This window comes from Tachypleus tridentatus, chromosome 9 (genome assembly GCF_004210375.1).
Source record: "Tachypleus tridentatus isolate NWPU-2018 chromosome 9, ASM421037v1, whole genome shotgun sequence".
NCBI classification, from domain to species: Eukaryota; Metazoa; Arthropoda; class Merostomata; order Xiphosura; family Limulidae; genus Tachypleus; species Tachypleus tridentatus.
In genome coordinates, this window is record NC_134833.1 from 29,990,833 (window position 1) to 30,017,763 (window position 26,931).

At 31.4% G+C, this 26,931-nt stretch overlaps 1 protein-coding gene across 3 annotated transcripts in view; it reads right to left on the reverse strand.

Annotated features, from left to right (window-relative positions):
- Positions 1-6,627: 6,627 nt before the first annotated feature.
- The window catches only part of LOC143224959 (uncharacterized), a 52,125-nt gene continuing 31,821 nt past the window's right edge, over positions 6,628-26,931 (reverse strand). For 2 of the 3 annotated variants that reach the window (XM_076453508.1, XM_076453506.1), the window contains exons 10-14: positions 24,706-24,784; positions 22,348-22,524; positions 15,521-16,061; positions 14,730-14,794; positions 13,114-14,296 (exon numbers count right to left, since the gene is read on the reverse strand). In XM_076453508.1, the coding sequence (XP_076309623.1) occupies positions 15,888-16,061; positions 22,348-22,524; positions 24,706-24,784 (430 nt within the window). In that variant the 3' untranslated portion in view covers positions 13,114-14,296; positions 14,730-14,794; positions 15,521-15,887. Of the gene's footprint in view, positions 7,069-13,113; positions 14,297-14,729; positions 14,795-15,520; positions 16,062-22,347; positions 22,525-24,705; positions 24,785-26,931 lie in introns of those variants that run through there. The other variant, XM_076453507.1, reaches the window with a different exon arrangement.

The window sequence follows — 26,931 nt, forward strand, 5'->3', positions numbered from 1 at the left end:
GCCTTCAGTTATAAAGCAGACCTATTGTGCTCCCTCCTGAAAGAAATCATTTTTACCTGAAAATACCCTAAAAACTTTAGGACTGAAAATATTGTTATTTAATCTAAACCTAATGTCTGTTGTCATGTAAAGATTACATACAACTAGAAATTACAAACATTAGAGATAACAGACTATTTAACTGTAGCAATCATACAAAATACAGAATAACAAATATTTTATACAATATAACTTTAGCTCACTCTGAAGAGAAAATAAATTTGTGTGTCATATCTCACCAAATAAAAAAAAATCAGACAAAAATAAATATATTATTTATTATTGAAAATATATTACATTTAAAATGTAACAACTTATATTTATTTAGAAACATATACACAGTACTGACAAATATCTTGAGGATTTAACAGCATAATTAATACAACTTGTATATTTATGTATAGTAACGATATACCAAATCATTTTTAACAATATAACCTCAACCCAGCATGTGTGAATACAGCAAAAATTTGTTTCTTAACAATGCAACAATGATAGAGTATGGATTAACATGTTTGTTAAGTACATTTAATCTTTTATTTCTATTTGAATGTTTTTAATGTTTTCCTGTCTGGAAAAAATGAAATTCTATTCAACAAGAATTTAACCAAAAAACAAATAAAAACAGTTTCACAAATACATTCTCACCCAACATAGGTTTAACTGTACAATTTAAATGTCTTTATTTAATACATCTATTATTTTTCAGTTTGGTTAAATATTTCTACTTCTTTGATTTAGTTTTTATTTTTGAGATGCAGACATTATTTAAGACAGAGTAATATTGAGGTTAATACTGCTTTTTTATTTGTATACTCATGAAACTTTAAATGATTATTTTCAATGTTTGTATTCTACTTAAAAAGTATTTAATTTAAAAAATGTATAGTAGTGACAGAGTCAAGGTAGACTAAGTTTAGTTTAAAATGTATGGATTATTACCTTCAATAACAGAACATTTTACATATTAAAAAAGTAGCAATTATTTTAAACAGCCAAATTTAACTTATTCAAAATAATGGACTATGTATGCATGTATGCCAAACACTTCATTTATATTTTTTATTGATGAAATGTGCAAAGATTTTGTTTGTTTGACAAAGCTGCTAATGCAATCTGCTACTGTCCCTAATTTTGAGCTGCTACCTTTGAAAAGGCAATGGCTGGAAGCACCCAGTTATGATTCTTGGACTTTTTAATCAACAAATAATGGGATTGACTATAACACCTCTATAACTAAAATGGTGGATAAGTTTGGTGTTGAATTTTGATCCCATGACTCTTAGGTTGAAAGGTGAGAACTCTATTCACTAGATCATATTGAGCCCCATATGCAAACATTATGTGCTACAAAAAATTTTTTCACTCTAGACCTATGCAGTACACAAATGTTGCAATATGTTATAAGCAAGTCTTAATGTGACTAGTTAATATAAAACCATATATGCAAACATGGCAAAACCTAACAAAGCTATAGGTTTGAAAAACCTAAAGAAACATGTAAAAATAGATATACTGTAAGACATTTATATCTGATAATAAGAAAACTCAGATTCAGCTTTAACTATGATGCAAAGGACAATACAATAGTTTGCTGTTTGCATATATATAGTTACACACACATACTGTACTCACAGTTCATACAATGGTGATGTATCAGTCATTCCATTAACTAAACAAAAGTAAACCTCTTAATTCATGATTAAAAAAAAAAAAATCATTTATTCAAAATGCCCCAAGTGCAAGTTCTAAAGCAACAGATGAGAAAACATTCTTATAAAAATGCACAGACACATGCTACCAAATGTACTGTATTAAAAAATGAACAACTAAGTGTCTTCATCACATATTTGTGGAAATGAGTAATACTGTTTTGTAAGTTCCAGGCTGAATAACTTGAGAAATATTTGATATAACAAAAATAAATGAGGATATATTAAATTTGACTTTGTAAGAACCATACCAGATAGATAAGAGAATTAAAAGCTGAACCTTCATAAACTTTTGATTTGTTTTCACATAAAAAGTTCTGCTGGCATTTTTACACACAAAAAATAAAACTGGTTCAAAATGAAACAAATAAGAAGAAAAACATATAACAAAGTTTAAAGTTAAATTGAATTTTCACAAGCAAAAACTGTGCTTTCAGAAACTATTTGAATATCTTAAACATACTAATCCAGAACTTCATCAGTTTCTGCCTGATATACAACTTGCTTGACACAAGTTAGAAATACTTCTAGCAAGACACTAGAATAATACCACAGATTTAACAACTTTAAACCATCCCGAGACCACTGATGTGGTATGAGTTTATGCATGCTTCAGTTCAAGTTTAATTTAATCAACAAATCTATAAGTCTTGGACTAAAAATTAAGGATCACAGATAAATACATGCCTCAAATAATTTTAAATAAAGTTTGTTACAGTTGCAACTTGACAAAGTACAGAAGATACAGATGGCTTGCTAAAAATAATATAATGATTATTAGTGCAATAAATTTTATATCATGTACGTGATGAATACACAATTATACCAGTTTGTGTGTTTTTAATACAATATTACCATTTTAAATGTTGACCTGTCCTATAAAAGGACTGAATATTTCAAAATGTAGAAGAAAACAGTGTGTGAATGTGTGTAGTTTATTATAGCTGAATTCACTAAAGGGAATTGAACTCTGATTTTAGTATTGTGAATACAAAGACTTACCACTGCCCTACTGGGAGACAAGAGGTCATCATGGGTAAAATTCAAAACTTTAATATCAACATAATGTTGTGTTTCATTTACAAGAGATGGATAGGTAGGAATAAAACATCAAGTTCGTCTATAATATCCACATGTATCAAAAAATTTAGTAATAACATATTGAAGTGCCTTATAACAGATCATACTGAAAATGAATAAACCTAATCAATACTACAAGTGATGTTAACAAATCTCAAGTTTTAATGTTTCACAGTTCCCATTTACGTGAAAACCATATCCATTCTACGATCATTCACCTCACAGGACAACTTTATCAGTATCTGGATATTATATTTATCAGCAATATTTCACGATTAAACATTTCTAAATCTCATAACTATGGTTAAGGCAATAAAATATTAACAATCTTATTTAAATATCAAATGTTACAACTTTTTATAAATCAAATTAAATACAAAAACCACAGTGATATTTATGTAAAACATCTATTGCTGTAGAAAGATAAAAAACGTGAGTAAAATAACACTTTTTAAATTTCTGTGAACTGTACGCTTCTAATGAAATCAACTTATAGAAACTATCACTTTGGCTGTAATATGAGTATGTAATTTAAAGCTAATAATAATATAATTATTATAGTTTTGTGTAAAAAATATGCATTGGCTTTTCTTCATGAAACTCACATATTTGAATTTAGTATTGTTTTTTTAAATTTTTCATCCTACACATACACTTTCATCATTTCTACTAATAATAAATATGGAAAAATACACTACCAATATTTTATATCATAGAGAACATCTATATTGATACACTAAATTATTATGGAAACATGATTGCAGAGAAAAGAACAGCAACACCGATGTAGTATAACAAGCTGCAAATATAATATGCCCAAAAGGTTAAGTTAAAATAAATATTATTCTATTAGACTGCTTATTCATTTCTCTTACACAATTGTTGAATGGATAGATTTTTTCCCTAACATTATTTATTTTTTATGCAGTATTCAATGTATTCATTCATGAATAGAAATATTTTAAAAACTATACTTTTTTAAAAAAATATTTTTTCAACCTCACAAATCTCACCAAATTCAGGCATTCAGTGTAAAAAAGAACCACCACCTAGGTTAAGTTTGTATACACAAAAACAACAACATATATTTGCACTTATTCAAGTACGTTATATTTTGTATGGTATCTAAAACTTTTCTGAACCCAAAACAAAATTGTTACTGAAACAGAAAATGTTTTGCTTATGGAAACAGAATAAATGAAACTGTTACTGAATTCTCTGTTAATTCTTATATCTTACAGATGCTCACTTGCAGTTAACTCATGAACTTGCATTTTTCACACTTAAAAATTACAACACACAAGAAGTTCTGTATACTTTATCTATGTTCTTCCAGCAAGAACATCTGTTACCACGAATGAGTCTGTTGAGTTCCCAATGGGAAAATCATAGTTCAAATGCAAATTGCTAGGCAAGAATAATTGTTATTTTCCTGCAGTTTCATAGCAAGAGCATCTACCACCACCAGTACATTTTAAGAAAGATTCTGTGAGTCTCCAGTGGGGAAAAATAAAAGCCAAAATGAGAATTGCCTTGCAAGAAGACTTGTTCTTTACATCTAGTTTTGTAGCAAGAACATTACTCCAAACTTGAAATTTATGGTTAACTACCAGTTCAAAACTGGTATATTTAGCAATTTGTGTGATCTAATTGACTAGACTTTCTGATGTTTATGAAATTATAGTCATTTGCACCATGGCCTGCAGGTCACCAAACATAATTACTGCTATGAGTTTGTCAACTTAGCAAGGTTAATGTTCAATAAAATTATTTTGTTAAACATAATAAATGTTATTTGGAAGCATGAATGTTTTCTTTATTTTATGAAAATAAACTTTCTCCATCATTTAAAGTCATGTTTTTATAAATTGAAAGTAATTTTAATGAGCACTATTATCCAGCAAGAAACATATATCAGTAAGACATGTCATCTTAGTTCTTAACTATTTAGCACTGTATGTACAATTTTGAAGAATCTCACTATGAAGGGATGGTAAGAAATATGACAAAGTTAGTCTCTCTACCTCTTACAAAATGGATGTTAAATTCCAGCCCAGTATTCCATTGGTACATTTTAAGAATTACTTTGTTGGGTATACACTGGGAAAATCAAAATTCAAATGAAAAACACCAGATAAAAGAAAGTTTTTCTCTACCTTTGCTTTTGTAGGAAGACTATTATTTTCAAGTAAATTTTAAGAATGAGTTTACTAAGTCTTCAATGGAAAATCATAGCTCAAAATTAGTATGACATTGTATAGCTTCTATGAAATAATACATACAAAAAAAACAAGAAAAAACTTCCTAATCAAAGTCTTTCAGTGGCCTCCCAGACATTCTTCCTTAAACAGTTAAATGACTTGTGTAAGATAACTTGGGCACTGTTTATGTTTAAAATATATCTCTTCAAGTTAATTCAGGCAAACTATTTCTCAACATATTTTCAATTTTGTGCCTTCATTTATTTACAGGTTATTACATATTACAATCAGTACTCATCAGATGGCACTGAAACTTCTGTTTGTGATTATCACTACTGATTTTTTTCTGAAATATGTATCATAAAAACTGCAGAACATTTCAATTCTTTATCATGGTTTCATTGAAATAATATATGTCAGTTATAAATTCAGATATGTAATGTATTATTTATCAAGTATATTTTGTGCAGAAATATAATACCATCATAAAAGAACTTTTGTTTCTGTAATATACGTACAAGCTATCAAAAAGAGAAATAAAAAAACAATGGATCTTAAAGCTCATTTCCTCTATCATACTTGAAATGAATTTTTAATCATTTAACATTTCATCCTTTTATCATCATCATGACTCTGTAGATCTTAGCTATTAAAGTTATTCATTCCTTTTTTCATTTGAATGCTTTATGTAATATTGACCTTTTTTTTTAATAATTATGGTAATTTAATGATAAATGATTTAAGCCTACATTAATATATTTCTCTATTTTACACGTACAATACAGATGACTCTCCACAATTTTTGTATTATTGCAAAAGGTTTGGTTTGTTTTGAATTTCGCACAAAGCTACAAGAAGGCTATCTACACTAGCCATCCCTAATTTAGCAGTGTAAGACTAGAGGGAAGGCAGCTAGTCATCACCACCCACTGCCATCTCTTGGGCTACTCCTTTACCAATAAATAGTGAGATTGACCATCACATTATAATGCCCCCATGGCTGAAAGGACAAGCATGTTTGGTATGGCAGGGATATATTGCAAAAGGTGCAGACAAAACTGCATGAGGTTTGACATGAATGAAAAATTAGGCTCACATTATAATAGGATGCTTATTAAAACCAGGAGTATTTTAAACCCATACGCAAACTTTAAAATTGTTTTTATACAAGTACTACATAATAACAGTAACAGAAGTCTCCCAAGAAATCCAATTTTCCTTACACTATATCATAAAAATCCTTGCAGTTTAAAATTTTCAATATACAGGTTAGAAAACAAGTTTAACTAATTGCAGTTAGCTTTTATAAATTGGAAAAATCATAATTAGTTAATTTGTTTTCCAAATTCTAAAAAAGATTAGAATTTTCTTCTTACTGGGTTTTTAAACTGAAAATTTCAAAACGATATGACATTATATCTCAACACAGTTTGCTCTAATTATGAATATCTTAGAGTGAAAACTATAAAATAGATTTTCAAATAATAATGAAAACTGAAAATTTCAACTTAAAACCCAAAACACTTTAATATAATTTACTCACCAATGTAATGATGTTTTACAGTGAAAAGTAAATCACACTATCTACAAAAATATACAGTAAATATTTTCATATTTAATTGCTTTTTTCTAATACAGGGTGGTACAAAATTCTCTTTCCTATGTTAAAATTTAATAATTAACCATTTAATGAAATACAACCAAAGAGGTTTTAACATCTTATAGCTCAACTCGAGCAGTTTTTTTATTGGCATGTGCACCATTGGTGGTTCTCAGCAAGTCTGGCTGATATTTGATTTCAGTCCATGTTTGCTGCAACATGTACACAGTTATAATGATGATGGCATCCATTATCCTGGTTTTTAGCTCTGTGATGATTGCTCTAAGTGTATGATATATGATATCCTTCATATTTCTTTCCTGAACTGGTGTCAGTAATTACACTGCACGACAGTCGTTGACTTGGTCTCTGCAAGCCAAATGATGCATGGAATCTTTTGTTTCACAGTGGTCATCTTATGGAGTAACACTACTGACTGGAGTAAAAACAAAACAAAAAATGATGACAATAAAAAACAGTTTGAGTTGGGCTACAAGATGTTAAAAAACTGCATGGTTGTATAAAATTTTAAAATGGGAAGGATAATTTTGGACCATTCCACATAATATCATTGTTTCTGTTACTTATATTTTCAAAATTAAGATTTTTTTTAAACACTGTATGAAGATGAGGTAAGGAGACCATTTTAATGACGCATAACATGAAATAATTCTCTCTATATATGGGCTTGGTCATTCTGACCGAGCTTGTAACAATGAAACTATACATACATTAATTCTGAATATACTAAATATACCATTACCAAGCCTGTAACAATGAAACTATACATACAATAATTCTGAATATACTAAATATACCATTATAAAATGTGACAAGCTGTCAGTAAATATTGCAAGTCTATTGTCTGATCTTTCAGCAAAGCATCTTTACTACAGCTTTGTCCATGAGTTTACGAGACCTTCTGACAGAAAGGTAATTTTTCATGTTAAAGATAAGAATACTCCTTTTCATCTTATAGTTTTCATATTTCATTTCCATAGACTCTGGAACCTTTAAAATGAATATCAAAAGATTTATAGGTAATAGTTTCACATTTTATCACTCATTTGCTTAACCCTAACACTAACTGTAGCAAAAATCAACAACAAAAAGTACAAAATAAAACCAACTATACGTTTACTTTTCTAGAATGAATGCAAACTGTAACAGGTTAATCACAATTTTTTATCTTAACAGCCAGTTTTCTAACCTTCCATATCTGCTTACTTTTAATTTTATTACTTTAAAATGCCCTTTAAATCCTATTTGAGTATGTGACAGGCAAGTAACCATAAGAACTTAATGTAAACAACTACAGAAGTCATAATCACATGAAACAAGTCTTGAAGTTGCTTTGAGAAATTCTAGAAACTGCTGTCACATCAGACAGAATATTCATGAAATCAAAAGTGACAACGTAGAATACTTATACATGAAATGTTCAAGAACATTCTGAATAATCTGGAATACTCTAGAATATTTCAAAATATGTTACTATATTCCAGAATTTAAAATATTCCATAATGATAACATTCCTGAATAATAGAGAACTTTCCAGAATTACTTAAAATATTCTGCAACATTCTAGAATATTCAGAATGATATAATGTGAGCTGTAAAGTTCCAACTACCTTGATCAACCCCCAAATGTTACTCAATACGGATGGCACATTATAGTCGATGAAACTATTTCCTTTAGAAATTAAAACTTAAATAACATAAAAATTTGAATTAAAACTACATTTTGATGCTAGCTTACTGACAGTAAAGTTGTTTAATTAAAGTTTTAATTTAACTGTAAAAAGGCTGTGGCATTTGTACTTCAACCCACCTCTATGTTTAAAATTTATTAGAACTCTATTAGTTATGAAAGTACAAGTTTGAATCAAATTGCAAATTCAGGTATTTTACTCTTGTTTAATGGCAAAAATTGCCCTAAAAATACTACTGTTTTCAGTAACATGTTTAATTTGTATATTCAATTTTGATCCCTGAAACATTTTATATGTTTTTGACTTAAACAGCCTGCTGAGTTTTCTGATAAAATAAAAATATGAATAATTTCAATACTTTATTTGTGTTAATCACCAATGATTAAACAAATTACACTCTATATTACAGTATACTGCAACAACTTTGATGAGAAACTGTCATGACATTTATGTACTTCCAATTTTAATTATTTTGCAGATATGAAGCAAGCGTGATAAATGAGACAGAAATCTGGGATGCTTTAGCAAATGTATAAAACTTTCAAGCTTCAAATAATAATGAGGTTCAAATTCATCAGTTACCTTCCATGTATACAGTATTATTGATTGTATTACAAACTGCCTGGAAAAAATTAAAAAACTTCATCAAGAAACATTTTAGCTTTCCACTGAACATTTTCTCAGTTCATAAATATGAAAACATAGTATTTTCCCATTTTTTTAATTTGTTATAGCTGAAATTAATACTGAAAATGATGAATAGACAAAGTAATTTTTTTTAACTGAAAAAAATATTCAGTTATTAATTTTTGCTCATAAATGTAACCTTAAAATTATTAAAGTCGTACAAATGTTTACATTTTCTTATAATAAAAACGCATTTCTGAAAATACTTATCTTTGCTTACACTTTCACTTTATCCTGATGACAAATTTTCTTCTTTACCCATTTAAGCATTGGTATTAATTCTACTTTACTTGCTACAGTCTTTATAACCCACTGTAATACTCCTAGTGATTTGAATCTTGAACTCCTTTCACCAATATCAATGTGTTCTCTGTACCCGACTCGTATATAAGCTCCCTGTAATACTTTCTTATTCATTATTTTCGATACTGACAAGATTATCGGATCCAAACACTGATTACTGTGTGGAGGAAGAAAAAAACAGTGCAAGAGGAAGATAGTGTTATCTGAAACAGATTTTTGGTATAGGAAAATGTAAACTTCCAAAAAACACCACCTCTCATACATTAGCTAGGTGGAGGGGCTGATGAAGGCACGATTCATACAGAAAATGTCTGCATAGAAAAACAAGTGTGGGCAATACTAAGATATAATTAAGCATACTAGGGAGTGAAGATATTGCAAAAAAACTATAACTACTTGGCAAAGAATGTACAGAACAGATTAAAGGCCAAATGGTAGAGCAGAAAACTGAAAAGCTGGTTGTCATGCACAATATGGAGATAATGCCTTTAAAACTCAGCAAATAGAATATGAAAGTAAGCATCTGTGACATCAAATTTTGTCATCCACAATATGAGTGAAAACAGCAACTGAAGGGAAAAAATAATTCTCTTGTAAATTGAGAGGCTGAAGAAAGCAACAGAGATGAGATAGGCTAATGACTGGTCACCAGCCACTCTTTCTCTCTCTATTTTTTTTCTTTTTTTAACTATAACAGCAGAAGATCCTGGATGGCTTGTGCTTGATGGTTGGATACAAGAGGGACTTTCAGGAGTGGAAAGCCAGCTGGTCTAAGGAGAAAGTTGAATGAGTTAATGATCTGTGGCAAGTCTTTCACTAAGACGCAAACCCTTGAAGATGAGAACCCACACGATCTATCCCCATAAAGTAGTCACAGATCCAAAACATGCACTCCACACAGGAGGAGTATCTCTTCTGGTGAGGTTAACATCATCCTCATATGCCAGTGGATCATGAGCATAAAGCAGGAAGCCTGGAAACTTGAATGAGAGATGCAGTAAACTGTCCTGAGAGAAACTTTGAGAGTGTAACAAAGCCAGTGTTAAAAAATGAAGAATGTAGATGGGTCATATATACTCAATATTTCATGGATTTTGAAATTAATGCAAAAATAGAATGTCTGAGAAAAGGAGTTTTTCTTAGATCTGTAAGGGCCAACACAGGAAGGCAAACTTCCTCCAGTAATGCATCTCTCTCCAAATGATCCCAGAAACAAATCAACCAAGATACCAAGGAGAGAGCAGAAGCCAATTACCCTAATTAAGAACCTCTAAAATTTGAGCAGAGGGCCTGTGATAGGCCTCAGAGAACAGTTGTAAAGATGACAAAAAATGTAAAACTGTTTTGAGACAAAAATTCTAGAAAACTGAGATTGTTTTAGATGAAGAGTGGCATTTTGTCTAGAACCCCCAAAAGAATAAGTATTCAAAACATTATAAACATAGTATACTAGTTGTAAAAAAAAAGGTGTTAAAGACGAGATGTCTGTCCTAGGTTCATGAGTAGCTGTCTTCTCAGTAAAGGAAGGTAATGGATAAAATAGTCTAACTTCTCAATGGTTTGCCCTTGATCTTTCACCGATTCAGCCTCAGAGTTAACAGAAGCAAAAATGTCTGACTGCATGTAAGAGACTCCACACCTCTGCATGTATGTCCTCTGCAGAAGGTGCTCCCTTCCACAACACCCAGATAATGTTAGAATCATAAAGCTGTAAAGGAGGGCCCATCATGTGACTCTGTAATGTGAAGTATTCATGTTGGAAAAACATCTCAAAAAATTATTTCCTTTCCTCATAAGTTCAAGAAATCAAACAATAAACTGAAACTTCATGAAAAAAAGATACAAAATAATTCAACAGAAAATTTTGCAAATGTGGTAACAGCACTGAAATGAAACATCCAGTAAATATGTAAAACCACCATCATAATTTCCGTTGTCAAGAAAACGTCAATAAGAAAGGATAACAGAGTAAGTATAAATGGTTCATTGATATAGATGGAGAGAGTCACAAGATTAATATCACTAGCAAGGATATAGTGGGGTATAAGCAAGGTAAAATTCATACCATTGCTTAGAAGAGAACTTTTTGTTGGGATAAAATTAAAGTGTTAGTGTAGGCGAGTGCATTTTGGAAACATGGATTCAAGTTTAAGTTTGTTTTATAGTAAAGCCACATTAGGTTATCAGATTTTAGTGTCACAAGTCTGTAAACTTACCACTGACAAACTTGGAGACATTATACAAGTTTCATAAATTTGAGGAAACATAAAACAAAAAAATTACATATAATTTAAGCTCTTTTTTTTTAATTATATGGTAACGGCCACAAAATCCTGATAAAGTTCAGATGTGGAATACAAAAAAAATAAAAAAATTATATGTACAATGTAGTATGCTAATGTTAAATGAAACCAATCTATAAGGATTTATAAAATGATACTGAAATCTCAAAATTCTTTTTTTTTTCAGAAAGTAGCAAGTATAATAATAAATAATATCAAAGTAGAGTAGAGATATGCATATCCCCCAAGTATGCAAGATTAAGGCAACCCAAGTTTATTTCTCGGCTAAGTGAAATAATTATCTCACTGGGGTAACAATATGTTAAACATCAACAATGAACTGGAAAGTGACAATTGTTAAAATTTAAACTAAAAAGGGGTGTTGTTGTTTATTGAAACTCAATGTTTAGTTTGAACTCTAAAATTGAATTAGAAGTCTAATCAAACCCTAGGTTGGTAGCAGGATCATGTTAGTTTTCTAGCTTTTTTGTCTGTTTGATTTATTCATTTTGTCACATTTTTAAATATATCTCACTTGAAAATGCTTTACAATAATTAATAACGATAACTTTAGAAATTACTTATTTTGCAAACTAACACTATACAATTGCAAACGTAGTAAACAATAAAGTGTAATAAATAATTTACTTTTTAAAATCAACAACTCTTCAAGTGGCAAAAGAATAGCTTATTTTGCCAGAAAAAGCCAAATAATAACAAAATAATTATAATCACAGAATACGTTCCATGTTTTTAGAAAAATATCATTGAACAGCACAAAGCTATGACTGGTTATGGAAAGCTAATTCTAAGAATGCATGAGCAAAGACAGCAGAAAATATGTTATATCAACACATTACACCTGATACATTCCACTGCTGAGAAGACACGTCATTAATACCAATTCTCATAAGGCAGCATGGGATACTTCAAAATATTATTTGTACAGGAACTGTATGTATCATCATTTTCAAAAACGACAATTTCAGGCATAGATCAATTTAAACAAATTGATTTTAATTATGCAAGAGAATTACTTTTCAGTTTGGTAAGTTACAAGAAGGAGATCATTTTTTCCATATTTTGCAAGTTTATAATGCACATATTTTATTTGGAATTGATTTATACAGGGTACATCATTTAGCAGATAATTCTTATTCATATCATGTGTAAGTTATTCTGTGTATTCATAACACTCCAATGGTAAGGTAGATTTGTTTGTTTTAGAGTAAAGCCACACAGAGCTAACTGCTGTGTCTAATGTGAGGAATTGAGCCCCGTATTTCAACATTGAGTCTGGTAAACTTAATGCCGTCCTCCATAGAACAGGTGAGGCATAATTTTCAACTTAATACATTGTAATAAAAGAATATGAGACCTATATGTGTAAATGCCGATTCTTTATGTTCCATTTCCAAATAGCAGTAGAATTATACATGCTGTACATATGATTGTCTCCATAGAAAATACTTACACTCACACAGACAAAGAAACAAAACAGAACAATCAATATTTATTTCAGACTTCACAAAAAACCCGTGAAATAATAATATATAACCGTAATGTTCATGGTCTTCACTACACTTATGATAAGGTATAACAAAAACTATTAATTCAGAATTTACAAGTTCAACTTATTGTACAGCACATATAACAATGTTTAATATACTTGAATATGAATATTAAAATTCACTAGAATGGGTTGAGAAAAAAATGTGATTTATTTCTAAAATTATAGGCACATGAGGATGTAATTTGTTTAAAAAACGTGTGTATCACGAAACATTGTACTGCGTTGTACATAACAACCAAGATCCTATGAAATAACGTCTTCACCACGTCTCAAAGACTGTATTTGATTTAAAAGTTATATCATAATTTGAGATTGTCTTTTAAAATATAAATTGTATTATTGCTATTATATAAACTAAAAGCAAAAAAGCTTAGAAAAAATCTCCAGTTTAACCAAATGAGAGTGCATTTTGTACAATGATAACTTAATCTTTTCACTAGTAACTGTGCATTATTTAGTTATAACACTGAATTTTAAATATGTATTCAACACAGTTTGTTTATTGCATGAAGTGAAAATAATTACTTTACTCAGACATCTAAGTCGGAGGAACCTGTGATTCCTAGCATAATGTTTCATAACATCTAATATAAAAAATCAATTGAGTACGCTAAAAAAAAAATTGGGTGTTCTCATTTTATATCTTTTTTAAAGACAACTTTGAGTATACAGATCAAAAGATGGAAGATTTTGTTTATTCAATACAATATAAAAGCATCCAAAATAACTACCAGCTAACTAAGTTTATGCTACTCATGTTACAAAAACAGTACTTTCTTTACCTTAGAAAAAAGGCATCTTGTTATCTTAACAACAAAAAAAAAGGCAATCTCCCAAATTTTTAACATGAAACGGATTATTCCATAATTGTTATTCATATTTAATAAGTGTTTCTGCACTTTCCATTTTACTTTAAAAAAAAATCAAACACACATTGTATCATAATAAAAACTATTTTTCTTTTATTTGCTAGTTACTATGTAAAGTGTAAACAACAATCAGAATGTTTTAATCTCACATTTTTTACTCAGTTTTTCAATTTTCTCCCGTTTCTTTTTTTCTAGTTTTTCTCTCTTCATTCTCTCTTTTTCTTCCTCCTTTTTTGCACTTAAGGAAAACAGAAGCAAGATTTTATATATTCTATTTTATTAGAAAATGCATCAGAAACATTGCAACTGTTTAACAATTTTAATATGGAAAAAAACATGTATTTAAGTGAAACATTTAAAATATAATTACACGCAATTATCTTAGAAAAGTCCACATGTAGTCAAACTAATTTACATAAATTTGACTTTTTATGAAATTATATTTATACGTATGCAGTTTCTCAACACACCTCGATTTGTCATTTGATCGATATGATCAAAGTGGTCTCAAAAATGTTAAGCCTAGATTTTACTTCAGCAAATGAAGAGAAGTATGTTGAGAAAAATGGACAAGTATGAGAACCGAGCGCTATTTTATTTCTATCAAGATTTCTTGAACATACGTATTTTTCTAATGAAAGAACTAAGCACAAGTCAGGGTTGGGACTTACATTTTCTGCTGAAGTTTCTCCCAGTGAGTGTCCTTTAGTCCACCATCTCCATCTTTGAGACTTGACTGGAAAAAAGAAATATTAACAAGATCCAGAATTCCTTAAACATTTTTAAAATAGTACACAAAAACATAATACTGATATTTAAATTTATATGAAATCAAGTGTAAGTCACTCACGTCTTCAGTGGATACTGAATGTGAACTGTTAGTTAACTTGAAATTTTAGCAATATTTTAGTATAATTTATCTTATTGTCTAGATGCTGATCTACTTCAGTGGAATCATGAGCAAGTTTAATTCAAGAAAATAAATACTAATATATGGTGTTAAAATGAATTAAGTAATATATCCTGATATATTATGACATAACAAAAACTGATTAGAAACCACACTTCAATAGCTAATCCAGTTTACATCAAAACAATTGCTGTCAAGAAGTTTGCTAACACAAACAATATTTCAACAACTATTATATCTGCCATATCCTAGCCTGCCTTACGAGCCCAGTTATTGAACAAAATTCCTCTTCAGCATCAGAGAGTGGTTGACAAAATATTATGTACCTTCTTAATGTTCACTCGGAAGTCCTTATTAATAATTTTCATTATTAATATACACTATTATATTTTAGTTGTAGCAGCTGATGTATCTGCTTTCTGAAAATAAAAATATCAAATAACAGAAAATATACAACTAAAATTACATTAACAAAAATGACATCCCTCAGTACTCAATGTCCATTAACATCAATCATTAACCTAAAAATTATCAAAATAAAGACATCACCACCTTATCATCCAACTTCTCCAGATTTTCTTGCTCCTTTGCTCTTGTTTCTTGTTCTGGACTGTCTTTTTCCTCTGTTTCCAACTGTTTATCCAATGATCTGTCTTTTGTTTTCATTTTTTTATTTAAATAGTTTTTATCTTCTGTTTCCAGGTTATGTTTATCTGTAAAATTATCTTTAGTATTCTTTTTTAAGCTCTCTTTGCTTTCAACATTATGTTTTTCATCATATTTGTCTTTTGTTCTTTTTACTTGCCTAGAATCCCATTTTCCATTGGTTTCTAAAGTGTGTTTATTTGTAGATTTATGTCTTACTCTTACTTCCTGTTTTGTGGTATCTCCACTTTCTGCATGATATTTATCACTGGATTTATCTTTTATTTGCATTTCCTTGATTTTTTGCAAATTTGTCTTGAGTCTTTGTGTCACACTTTTCACTACCCTGCCTCTCAGTCAGTTCTCTGTCTTGGCTCTTGTCTGATTTGGGAGAATCCGGTCTTGCAGAAGCCATCTTGGTTTCTTGTATTCTCACAGATAGCATACACTGATATTTTAAAAATTTAAAAATATAACAAGTTAAAAAGTTCCTGAATTACAAAATTCAATCTATAACTGTATGTTGCTCAAGCTCTTATAATAATAATATTTTTATGTTGCAGAGTGATAAAAATATTCAAACAATTACACAATTTGTTTCCCAAAGGTTTAAATGTATGCTTATATTATTGAAATTATAAAAAGTTGGACAGATCTGATATAATTGTTATTCCACATTACATAAACACAATTATTTGTTTAACTTTTGATAAAACTGGACTAAAGGGAAATTAAGTTAAAACAAAAACAGTGGTCCAACATTGGATAAAAACTTAAAATAGAATTAAAAAGGCCATGGTCCTTAGTGTCACACAGACCACAAACTAATGCATCAGTCCCAGATAAAAGAAAATAATGAGGTAAAAACTGTGACCAATGTATAGCTTAGCCAGAACAACTTTCTTCTTCAAATCCTTACAGAAGAAAGATAGCCAAGGAGCAATAGAAGATTTGATCTGGAAAAGTTTGTTATCACATTGCTCACTCTGAGTCAACTGTCAACTGGAGCAGAACCAAGCTTTGAATGCAGGGCCCCAGTAGAGAGTATGCAGACTTAGCTGCAGTGTCAGTGAGCTCCTTCTCGTGAATACAGACACAGTCTGGTATCCAGGAAAACTCGAAAGAAGTTGATAATAAAGAGAAATGAGCCAATTGGTTTTTGAATATCAACAAGAACAGGATGAGAACTAACATAAAGCAATTCCAAGCCAGTAGAGAGCTGAGTGAGTAGAAATATAACAGTTCATGTATTACATAGCTTCTACATAATCCAGGGAAAAGAAATGGCACAAAATTTGGCAGTGAACACAAAAACAGTAGAGAGGATCCTGTGTGCAATCACCAAATCACAATAAACCATGGAAGAGCCCACAGAGTCACTTGATTTTGGACCATCGATATAAATGGGAATGAAAGGATGATTTGAAAGACATTCAGCAAATAGAAGACAGTACTTCCATTTGGGAGTATCTGCCTTCTTCAGATGACTTAAAGATATGTCACACTTGGAGATGGTAATAGCAACATCATTAAAGGACAGACCCAAATGAGCCAGCTATGCCTGGATATGAAGGCCAAAAGGAACAATGGCAGACTGTCTATTCTGAAAAGCATGGCCTACTGAGGAAGGAAAAAGCAAAAGACCCAGATTGGATGCTGTGGTAAAAATCAAAGTTTTGAAGTATACAGTAAAGACAGTTGCAAATGGCAGAGGTGTAGAGGAGGTTCATAAGACTCAGTGTACAAACTCTGGACTGGAGAAGTATTGAAAGCCCTGTGCAAAGTTGAAAACCCTGATGATGAACAGAGTCCAACATTTCCCAGGCTGAGGTCCTAATAGAGCCATAGACCAAAGACCCATAGTCCAGTTTCAATCGAACAAGGACATAATAGGTTTTTTAGCATGGAACATCAATCTGCTTCACAACAACGTGGAAGAAAGGATACGGAGGATGTTCAGTGCCCTTGTTCACTTGATGCATAGCTGCTTGATGTGTAGAATAAAATCAGCTTACAATGAAATATAACTCCCAAAAACATTGCCTCAAGGACTGCAGGAAGCAAAACTTTACTGAAATGGAGCTTGGGATTTAAGTGAATATGTTGTTGGTGGCAAAATTGCATACAAACAGTTTTAGAGAAAGAAAACTAAACCTGTTTGCTGTGGTCCACTTCAGTGAATGACTGAGGGCAGCCTGTAGTTGATGCTTAATAAACCTCATGCTCAACAACTGACACAAGACATGGAAGTCATCAACATAAAGTCCATTTGCAAATGTATGGGGGGTAGTTGTCAAGTAATGGCATTAATCTTTATAATGAAAAGTGACACTCAAGGCACAGCCATGAAGGACTTGAAGTTCCTGTAGGAAAGAACAGGAAAGTGGCAAACCCACATGAATTTGGAATTACCAGCCCATTAAAATTTTTTAAAATAAAAATGGGCAAATGGCCACATAACCCATAACGTGCAAAATGCCGTATCTCCAAGTAGTATATTAAAGTGAAAAAAAATAGAAACAAGATATTGTCACTTGAGAAAGGCTTCCATGATTGATGTTTCAAGTTGAATCAGGTGGTCCATGGTAGAGCACTGTTTACAGGAGGAGATTGATTTGAAGAACCATACAAGATGAGCATTAACCATCCTTTCTAAGATCTTACAGAGGCAGCTTGTTAAAGTAATAAGATGATAGTCTGAAGGAATCTTGAGATCCTTCCTGGGCTTGGAAAAAGAAAGGACAATAGCCTGGCACTGAGCATCAGGAAAAGCATTCTCCTGCCAAATCTGGTTAAAAACAACCAGAAAAGTTGCAAGAGAGGCAGGAGAGAGATGGCACAGCATCTCACAGTGAATTTCATCAGGTCTCATTGATCATAGGTCTTTCCAGAAACAGGTAGAGAGAACAAACAACGATAGTATGACTCGAGAAAACACAGATGGCCACGGCCTCCAAAAGTGTATCGAATGGAAAGGAGAGAGTGGGGGGCACTTGCTTATTGGCCAGCAGTGCTACCCCTCCCTGCACTCTGTATAAAGAAACCTGCTGAAAGGTGACCACATCAGCAGGTTTCAGAAATGTTTCCTGTATGAAGAGACAAACATTAAATCCTTAATATTATCTATATTTGAACAAAAACCCAGACAGTTCCACTGTAACAAGGTGGTCATTTTTATTTATGTGGAGGAGAATTGAGCAGAGAGCCATTCTGTTTTCAACCACTTTTTTTTTTTTTTTTTTTTAAATGAAAGGAGGTCCATTGACCTCTATGGATCCTGCCCTGAGTTGAGTAGGCAGGTCTCTGTCTGTGAATGAAAATTCTGGGGACTGAGAGAATGAACGTAAAATCATTTTGCATCTTGGGGCCAAAGAAGAAGATGGACCTGAGAAAATGCCCAAATCTGGAGCTAAAAGAAGTGGACCTAGGGACCCACTGGCAGAAGTGGCATGGACATAAATTGGAGTAGATGTAGACTCATCAACTCTTTTAACCCTGGAAGGCAAAACACTCCTCAGATGCTTTACAAATAACTCTGTTAGAGGCAGAGACATCTGTCTGTATTCCCACTCTAGCAGTGAAACAGAGTGCAACAGCATATATCTGAGATAGAGTGAGGGACAGTAACTTCCATGTCTCTGGGTAAGAGATATTGTTTGCAGTCTTCAAGAAGTTGAACCTTTCTTCTTCACCCACTTAGGGCAAGAACTAGAAAAAGAAGGGTGTGAACCACTATATTTAACACAGTGTGGTTCCAGTTTGCACTCGTAGGTGTCATGGTCAATGCCACGACAAGGAGCATATGATGTCTTCCAGTGACCGAAATGATAACACTAGAAACATCTGAGAGGGTTGGAATGTAAGACCATATCTTACAATTCAAATAACCTGACCTGACTGTGGCAGGTGGACATCATGATGTAAACATCAAAATAAAAACATCAGTAGGGAGCATAATTCCATCACTGTGAAACACCTTGGCTGGAAAACCAGCAAGATCTCTGACTCAGGAATGTTCTTCAAGTCTCTCTCAACAATAACTCATCTTGAGGAATTCCAGGTAGCATGGGGAGTAACACTGATGGGTATATCCCCAATGCTCTTCAAATTCAGGATGAATTTATTGTGTTGCAATGATGATATTTCTGTCAAAATGTCTCCAGAGCATAACTTTCTTACTGACTTTAGGAGCCAGCAAGTCCCTCTAATCCCTTTTGAATAAAAAAAGGAGACATCTGCCCTTAGGATTTCTCGGATAATGAGTGCAAAATGACAGATCTAGGTACAAAAACCAACTGTGATTGTTGAACAGAGTCATCTGTTCATGGCTATTTACCAATTATTGCTTTTTTTTTCCCACTGTATTTTTGTTTTTCTTCATCAATGGGGATATCCATAATAAAGTAAGAACATTTCAGTGGTCACTGTCCCCACCCACCAAAGAAAAACACTGCAATGCCAAACAAGAACACTGCAACAACACCAGGGTTTCATGAGCACTATTCCCTAACACCAACATCAGACATAATGTCCACAATGCTTGTTGAAAAGATCCAATGCTGGTACTTAGTCAAATCTAGTCCAAGTGGACCAGCCAATTCACCCTGGCCAAAGTGATCCCAGAGGAGATAAACTGAAAGTACAAAACACTCACCTGGGAGGTTCCCTCAACATTCACAGGAATCCACCTCAAGGGGTGAAAAGAGAGAGAAAGATAAATCAAAATGAAGACAACCTATACCACATTTATATAACAATTAAGATGTCAATGGAAAACACTTGAGTAGAGCAGCTACATAGGGTTTCATTACTTTGTTTTGGACCCAGCAGAATCAACAAATAGATAGAAACTTTAAAACAACATATTTTATTTCATTCACCATAAAAAACAATATTTTATACTTGAATCAGTGCATTATTAAAAAATAATATATCAGCAACTGAAATACTAACAAAACCATGAGGCAGAGTGTGGACTTAGAGATGACAAAGTCAACAGAATTTGTAATGAGCTATTTAGTCCCTTTCATCAGTGTAGACCTAACAATAATCTCTGAAAATTAAAAACATCACAAGCTTGTAGTACTTTGTCTTCTGCACAAATCCAATGTATAAACTTCACAGTAATAAGGAAAAAAACATAATTAGAAAATTTTCAAAAGCTCAATCTTCATATTCTGTGTTTTAATTTCTTTGCAGCCTCCCAAAGCTAAAATCTATTACCCACAAGAACTCACGAAAGAGTAGATCTGTAAGAAACTTAGAATGGAAATGCACTACTTTTGTTCTTTTCTGGTTATAAAGGAAAATTTTTTATAATGGTTTATTAACAAGGATAAATTACTTAATGGTATCACTAACCTTTTTAACTTTTACATCAATGTATGGAGAGAATAAAACAATCCTTTGTACAGAAACTAACATTTTACAAAAAAAAATGATCTGTTATACAAATGATAATAAACAAAGCAATTTATGAAAACTTCAAATTAAGACCATACTTTATGTCAAATACAAATACATAAAAAACACGTCTGCATTTTCATCACAACTAGGACAAATTAAAGACTATAAATATTTAACAACCAACGTGCATGACCTAAAAGAATTGATTAGAAAAAGACTAATACAATCAACTGATAAACAAATTAGTCAATCCCAGAAAATGATTTTGCTTTTCCACCTTAAGAAAGGGCCATTTAAAACAAAATTAATGTTTTTAAAAAGCAAACATATTCATTCTGTTGACATAAAAAGACAAATAACTGGTAACATCCCACAAATAATTAGTGATGTCATATCATAATAAGCCAACTACCTATTATACCTTACAGAGTAACAGGTATAATACTACTGCATTTCATAACACATGGAAGAACTGTGGTTATATGTATCTATAGTAAATCATTAGTAAAAGAACTATGAAATTCTCCAGTCCACTTGCATGTGTCAGTAAGTAACTGTATCAAATTTAAAGAAAGAAAGAAAAGAGAGACAGAGAGAAAAAGTTGAATATTCGAATATATATTTAGTCTAAATCCAGGGGAAAGCAACCTCAAACACAAAGAGTATTAGGCTTTTTCAAGAAACTTTCTATTTTCAAGTAGACCAAATTCTAACTGTACATGTTATAAACTCCCACATGAGCTTATTTAAGTTGTGGCCTTAATCTATTGATAAATCCAGTTTGTCTTGTATATGGAAATTATGGTCATTGTTGACATCCATTAAGATCTTAACATGATTTGAAAGGACAAGTTAGTCCTCCTCACTATAATCATGTTTCATCTAACTTGATATTTACATAATTTTTTTTAATCAAGTGATTTTATAATGAATTTTAATACTAAAACTATAAAAATAAATCATGGTTTGTTTTGGAATCTCACAACTAGGCGTATTACACAGATACACATTATTATTGACCCACCGATTTCTAAAACATGAATTACATTTATTTTCATACAACAGTTTGTGTCCAGAGTAATTAATACTAAGTTGTCACAGAACTAAAATAATGCTAACACAGTAATTATGGAGGTGAAAATATTTGCTTTCAGCAGGAAAATTCATACTTTAACTAAAACAACAAACAAATTTCAATGCAAAAAATTACACTTCACTAGATTTTCTGAGTTATGTTTTGTAAACACTTACATAACCATTATGGGTAATGCCAAATTATCAATTTGCTCTGAAATGCTATATTAATAAAATAGTAAATAGATATTTACCTTTTTGTTATTTTCACTGGTTTTTTCATCAACACTACTATTTTTTTGGTCAGAAGTCTGTATTTCGTCTTCAGAGCAATTTGTTTTTTTAATTTTAAACTCTTTCTTATAAAACTCCATGGATTTTAACCGCTCCCTTTTTTTTCTTTCTTTTTCTTTTCTCTTCCTTTTGAATTCCTTTACAAACAGAAAAAAACATCTGCAACTTTATTTCATGTTATTTTAACATAACTTGAAAAGTTTAAGTATAGCTTTATAATTTATTTATTTTTTTCCAAAATCACTCTTACAATCAATAGCTTTTCTATCATTCTAAGTTTAACTCGGTAACCCATGCCACATTATGTGTGATAGACAAATGTACAAAAGCAGAGAAAAGAGTTCTAAATAACCCAAGTTGTTAAACAATAATCATCAATAAATATGTGGAATCAGATTCACAGCTCTTGACTATAAAGTTTAAAGATGGCTTGAATTGGTAATTATAAAAACTTTATTACAAGTTTAACATAGTAACAAGTCTTTATTGTCTCAATATGGAATCCCCATCATCAAACTCTAGAGAATATTAGTTTTTTTCCTTTCACTCCACAGATCTTCATAAACACAATACATTTTTATTTTTGTGTTATAAAATTATAATACACTTAAAAAAAATATACATATACATACATAAATGTTTGGGAGGTTTGACTTTTACTTTCTATTAACAACATTACTTTCAATGAAAAGCTTGCTACTTATGGCTCATTGCATTTATTCTGATTACATCTGAATTAATAGTTTTTAACATAGATCTTCAAAAAAATGTCTAATGTTTTACTTTTTTGTTTGCCTTTAATTATAATTGGAAATGAGTTTCTATAGAAAAGTTAGTGTCAGATTCAATCCAAAACTGCAAACTGATTGCCAAATAAAGTAGAAACTACATGTGAATAATCCCATAAGACAGGCAATTTGAGCTGTGACGTTGCTGATCGATTTGATTGTTGTTAAACACAAAGATACAATAGACTGTCTGTACTCTTCTCACCACAGGTATTAAACCCAACTTTTAAATGCAGTAAGCCTGTACACTTAATGCTGAGTCACTGGGAGGCAATGTTATTGACTGCTAATGATTGCTGTCTTTGCATATTCAGGCAGAATTAATTTTGATATCTATATCTAATAAAGGAATATCTTTTTCAAAACACTTTTGATTATACTGACTGAGGCATTGCTGGATACTTTAAATGTCTCAGATAATTGTGTGTAATACTGAGAAGTGTGATACAGTTAAGTATAGGCACTTACTTAACACTTACAAAAATGATTATATAATGACGATGACTCAAGAGAAACATTTTGAGAAAGGTTCCACTGTATATTTATACCATAAAGAGCCAATGCTATCATGGTCAGTACAAGGGTTATGCAAGCTATGGATGCTGCATTAACTAAGGAGAAACAGGAAGAATCTCTGAGAGCTAGACAATGCTGTAGTATGGGCTGAAGCTACAAATGATTTGACAATTATCAAGCTTAAAACTTGCAAAAAGGGAAATCTGCACTTTGATAAAGTATCAACAACAAGAATGTGGGTACAGATACAAAAGAATAGATTGACGATTCACCAACTCTATCTGTGACCAATGGATAATTAGAGTTGCTTTTGTTGTTAGCTGTTGTACATGATCATAATAGAATTGACCAATTAAGTATCGGAACTACTTGTGAGTAGTTGTGCATATTACTTGACAGATCACGAGGATACTAAGGAAAAGTCGAATAAAACCTCATGTAAGAGCTGAAAAGTTAGCTTTCCTGCATCAAAAGAAGTTGTCTCTAAACTCCACACAAGTTCTCTGCACTACTTTAATGTGAATACTGCTGTAATGAGACAACCAAATGTTTCTTGCCTGGACTCTCTAAGTATTTTAATGCCATCATTCCTAAACATCGATTATTACATTAAGCACTATAGAGTTAATTAACTATTTAGCAAAAGTGTTAATTGCAGTAAAAGAGTTTGACCTAACTGAGAAAATGTATGTTGAATGTAACCTCTAAGTATATGGAAAACTTAATAAAAGAAGTATTCTTGGAACCTTGGTCTCAGACTTCTTTGCTTTAACTGTAAATCCTCAAATTAGTGCCCTTGTGCTCCATTCGCCCACTGCATCCTCACATAAAATAAATAACAGTGTCACGGGTAATATTAGACGAAGCTCCAATGGCTAAGCCGAACCACCATTCAGCCTGCCTAATGTTACATGCTATTCCTAATCCAGAAACAGATAATTTCTAAAATTAATCTCTGACACCAATAAAAAAACAAGGAAAATCAATATTTAAACTTTTTTTTTAATCACATACTATTGAAGACTCTCGATCTTCATTTTCTTCTTCATTCCACAAATGAGGATCTAACAGCTGTTTATTATTTTCTTCGTTTCTATTGCATCAAAAAAAACAAAAAAAACTTTAGTTGCAAACCAAAAATAAGAACAAGATTTTATTCACTGTCCAGTTAATTTATTGTAATATTTTTCTTACAACTTTTATAGTATTAAATAACTTAAACATTTCACATTTTTCAATCTTCACAATTAAGTTATAGTTTGGTTTGTTTGGAATTTTGAGCAAAGCTACACAAGAGTTATCTGACCATGTTAGGCCATTAAGTTATGACTAATGACATTCAGGTAGTAAAGAAGTCATATATAATGTATACAAACTGTTTTTTATTTGTGATAAAAGTTTCTAAACATGAGCCAAAAATAACTCAGCCTACCATGAACAGTTCAACATTGTAATTTAATCAAAGATCTTATGAGATAAATTTCTAATAATTTTCCTTTAAGAATAATATGATCCTTCAAAGTGTTTCCTAAAGTTGTGGAAATTAAATATGTCACCTAATTTAAATTGGAGTGTAAAACAATTTTATGTAGTTTTAGTGATATTTAAAATACAAAGATATACCACAATATAAGTGTATGTGTATACTAAAACCACTTATTTAAAACAAGGAGGTAATATATGTACATTTGACCTTTGCTGCCCCAGATGTATTAATCCACTGTCTGTCATAATTCTACAAGCTTAAGAGTGTAATCATTATTATCTTCCTTACCTTTCACTACTGTATATGTATACAAATTTGACTTTCTTATCTTTTACAGAAACTTAGCTTTGTATTGTTTATATGTACAGAAGTCAGTATTAAATTCATTATCTTTTAAAAATGTAAACGTGCAAGTTTTTTGTAGATAGACCAAGACAATCTCCATTATATGTGTAATACTAAATATTCATCCTGTTAACACCTATATTGTATAATTACCACTTCTGCCAAGAAAATACTGTCAAATCCATTTCAACACTTTTGTTAAGCTCCATAGTAAAACCATAAATAACAATAAACATTTCTGTCAAGTCCTGATATTACTTCCATAAATAACACTTTTAATTTTCTTTTATTGAGCTACTACATTAAATACTTGAGCTAAAATACAATTTTTTTAACTAACTTCTGTCTTTTATGTAAGGTGAAATGAAATCTTATAGATATAAGTAGATTAATTTATTAAATTGTTGGGTCTCAAAAAATATTCTAGAAATCATCATTTCTTCAATTTACTAGAAAGTATAAAGCCACATGTAGGAAGGAGGAGCAAAGGATTGAAAATGACTAGAGCATATGTAGAAGTCAAGTGTCGAGAAAGATAAGACCACACGTAGAAGTCAAGGATCGAGAAAGACAAGACCACACGTAGAAGTCAAGGATCGAGAAAGACAAGACCACACGTAGAAGTCAAGGATCGAGAAAGACAAAACCACACGTAGAAGTCAAGGATCGAGAAAGACAAAACCACACGTAGAAGTCAAGGATCGAGAAAGACAAAACCACACGTAGAAGTCAAGGATCGAGAAAGACAAGACCACGTGTGGAAGTCAAGGATCGAGAAAGACAAGACCACATGTAGAAGTCAAGGATCGAGAAAGACAAGACCACATGTAGAAGTCAAGGATCGAGAAAGACAAGACCACATGTAGAAGTCAAGGATCGAGAAAGACTAGGCCCCATGTAGAGGTCAAGGACCAAGAAAGACAAGACCACATGTAAAAGTCAAAGATCAAGAAAAACAAGACCACATGTAAAAGTCAAGGATCAAGAAAGACAAGACCACATGTAGAAGTCAAGGATCAAGAATGACTAGAGCATATGTAGAAGCCAAGGATCAAGAAAGACTAGGCCATACAAAGAAGTCAAGAATCAAGAAAGTCTAGGCCACATTCTGCAAAATGTTCAGTTTTAAATTATCTGGTTGCACACTTCTTTAAAAAAAATCCTAAGTGAAGTTTGGGAAAAATATTTCTGTAGCTTTACTATAACTATGGATTTACACAGTCATAACTTGGCTACTAGGTACTGGTAGAAAGAACTACTACAAAAATAATTGCATGCTTCGTACTTACAGAGCAGGTGTAAAAATAAAAATATTTCTTAGTGTATGCTGGTAGGCAGAACATAATGTAAAACAGTTGTTCAGTCTACACTCATGAAACTATTTTAGAGCTCTTTTCATGTAAACATTC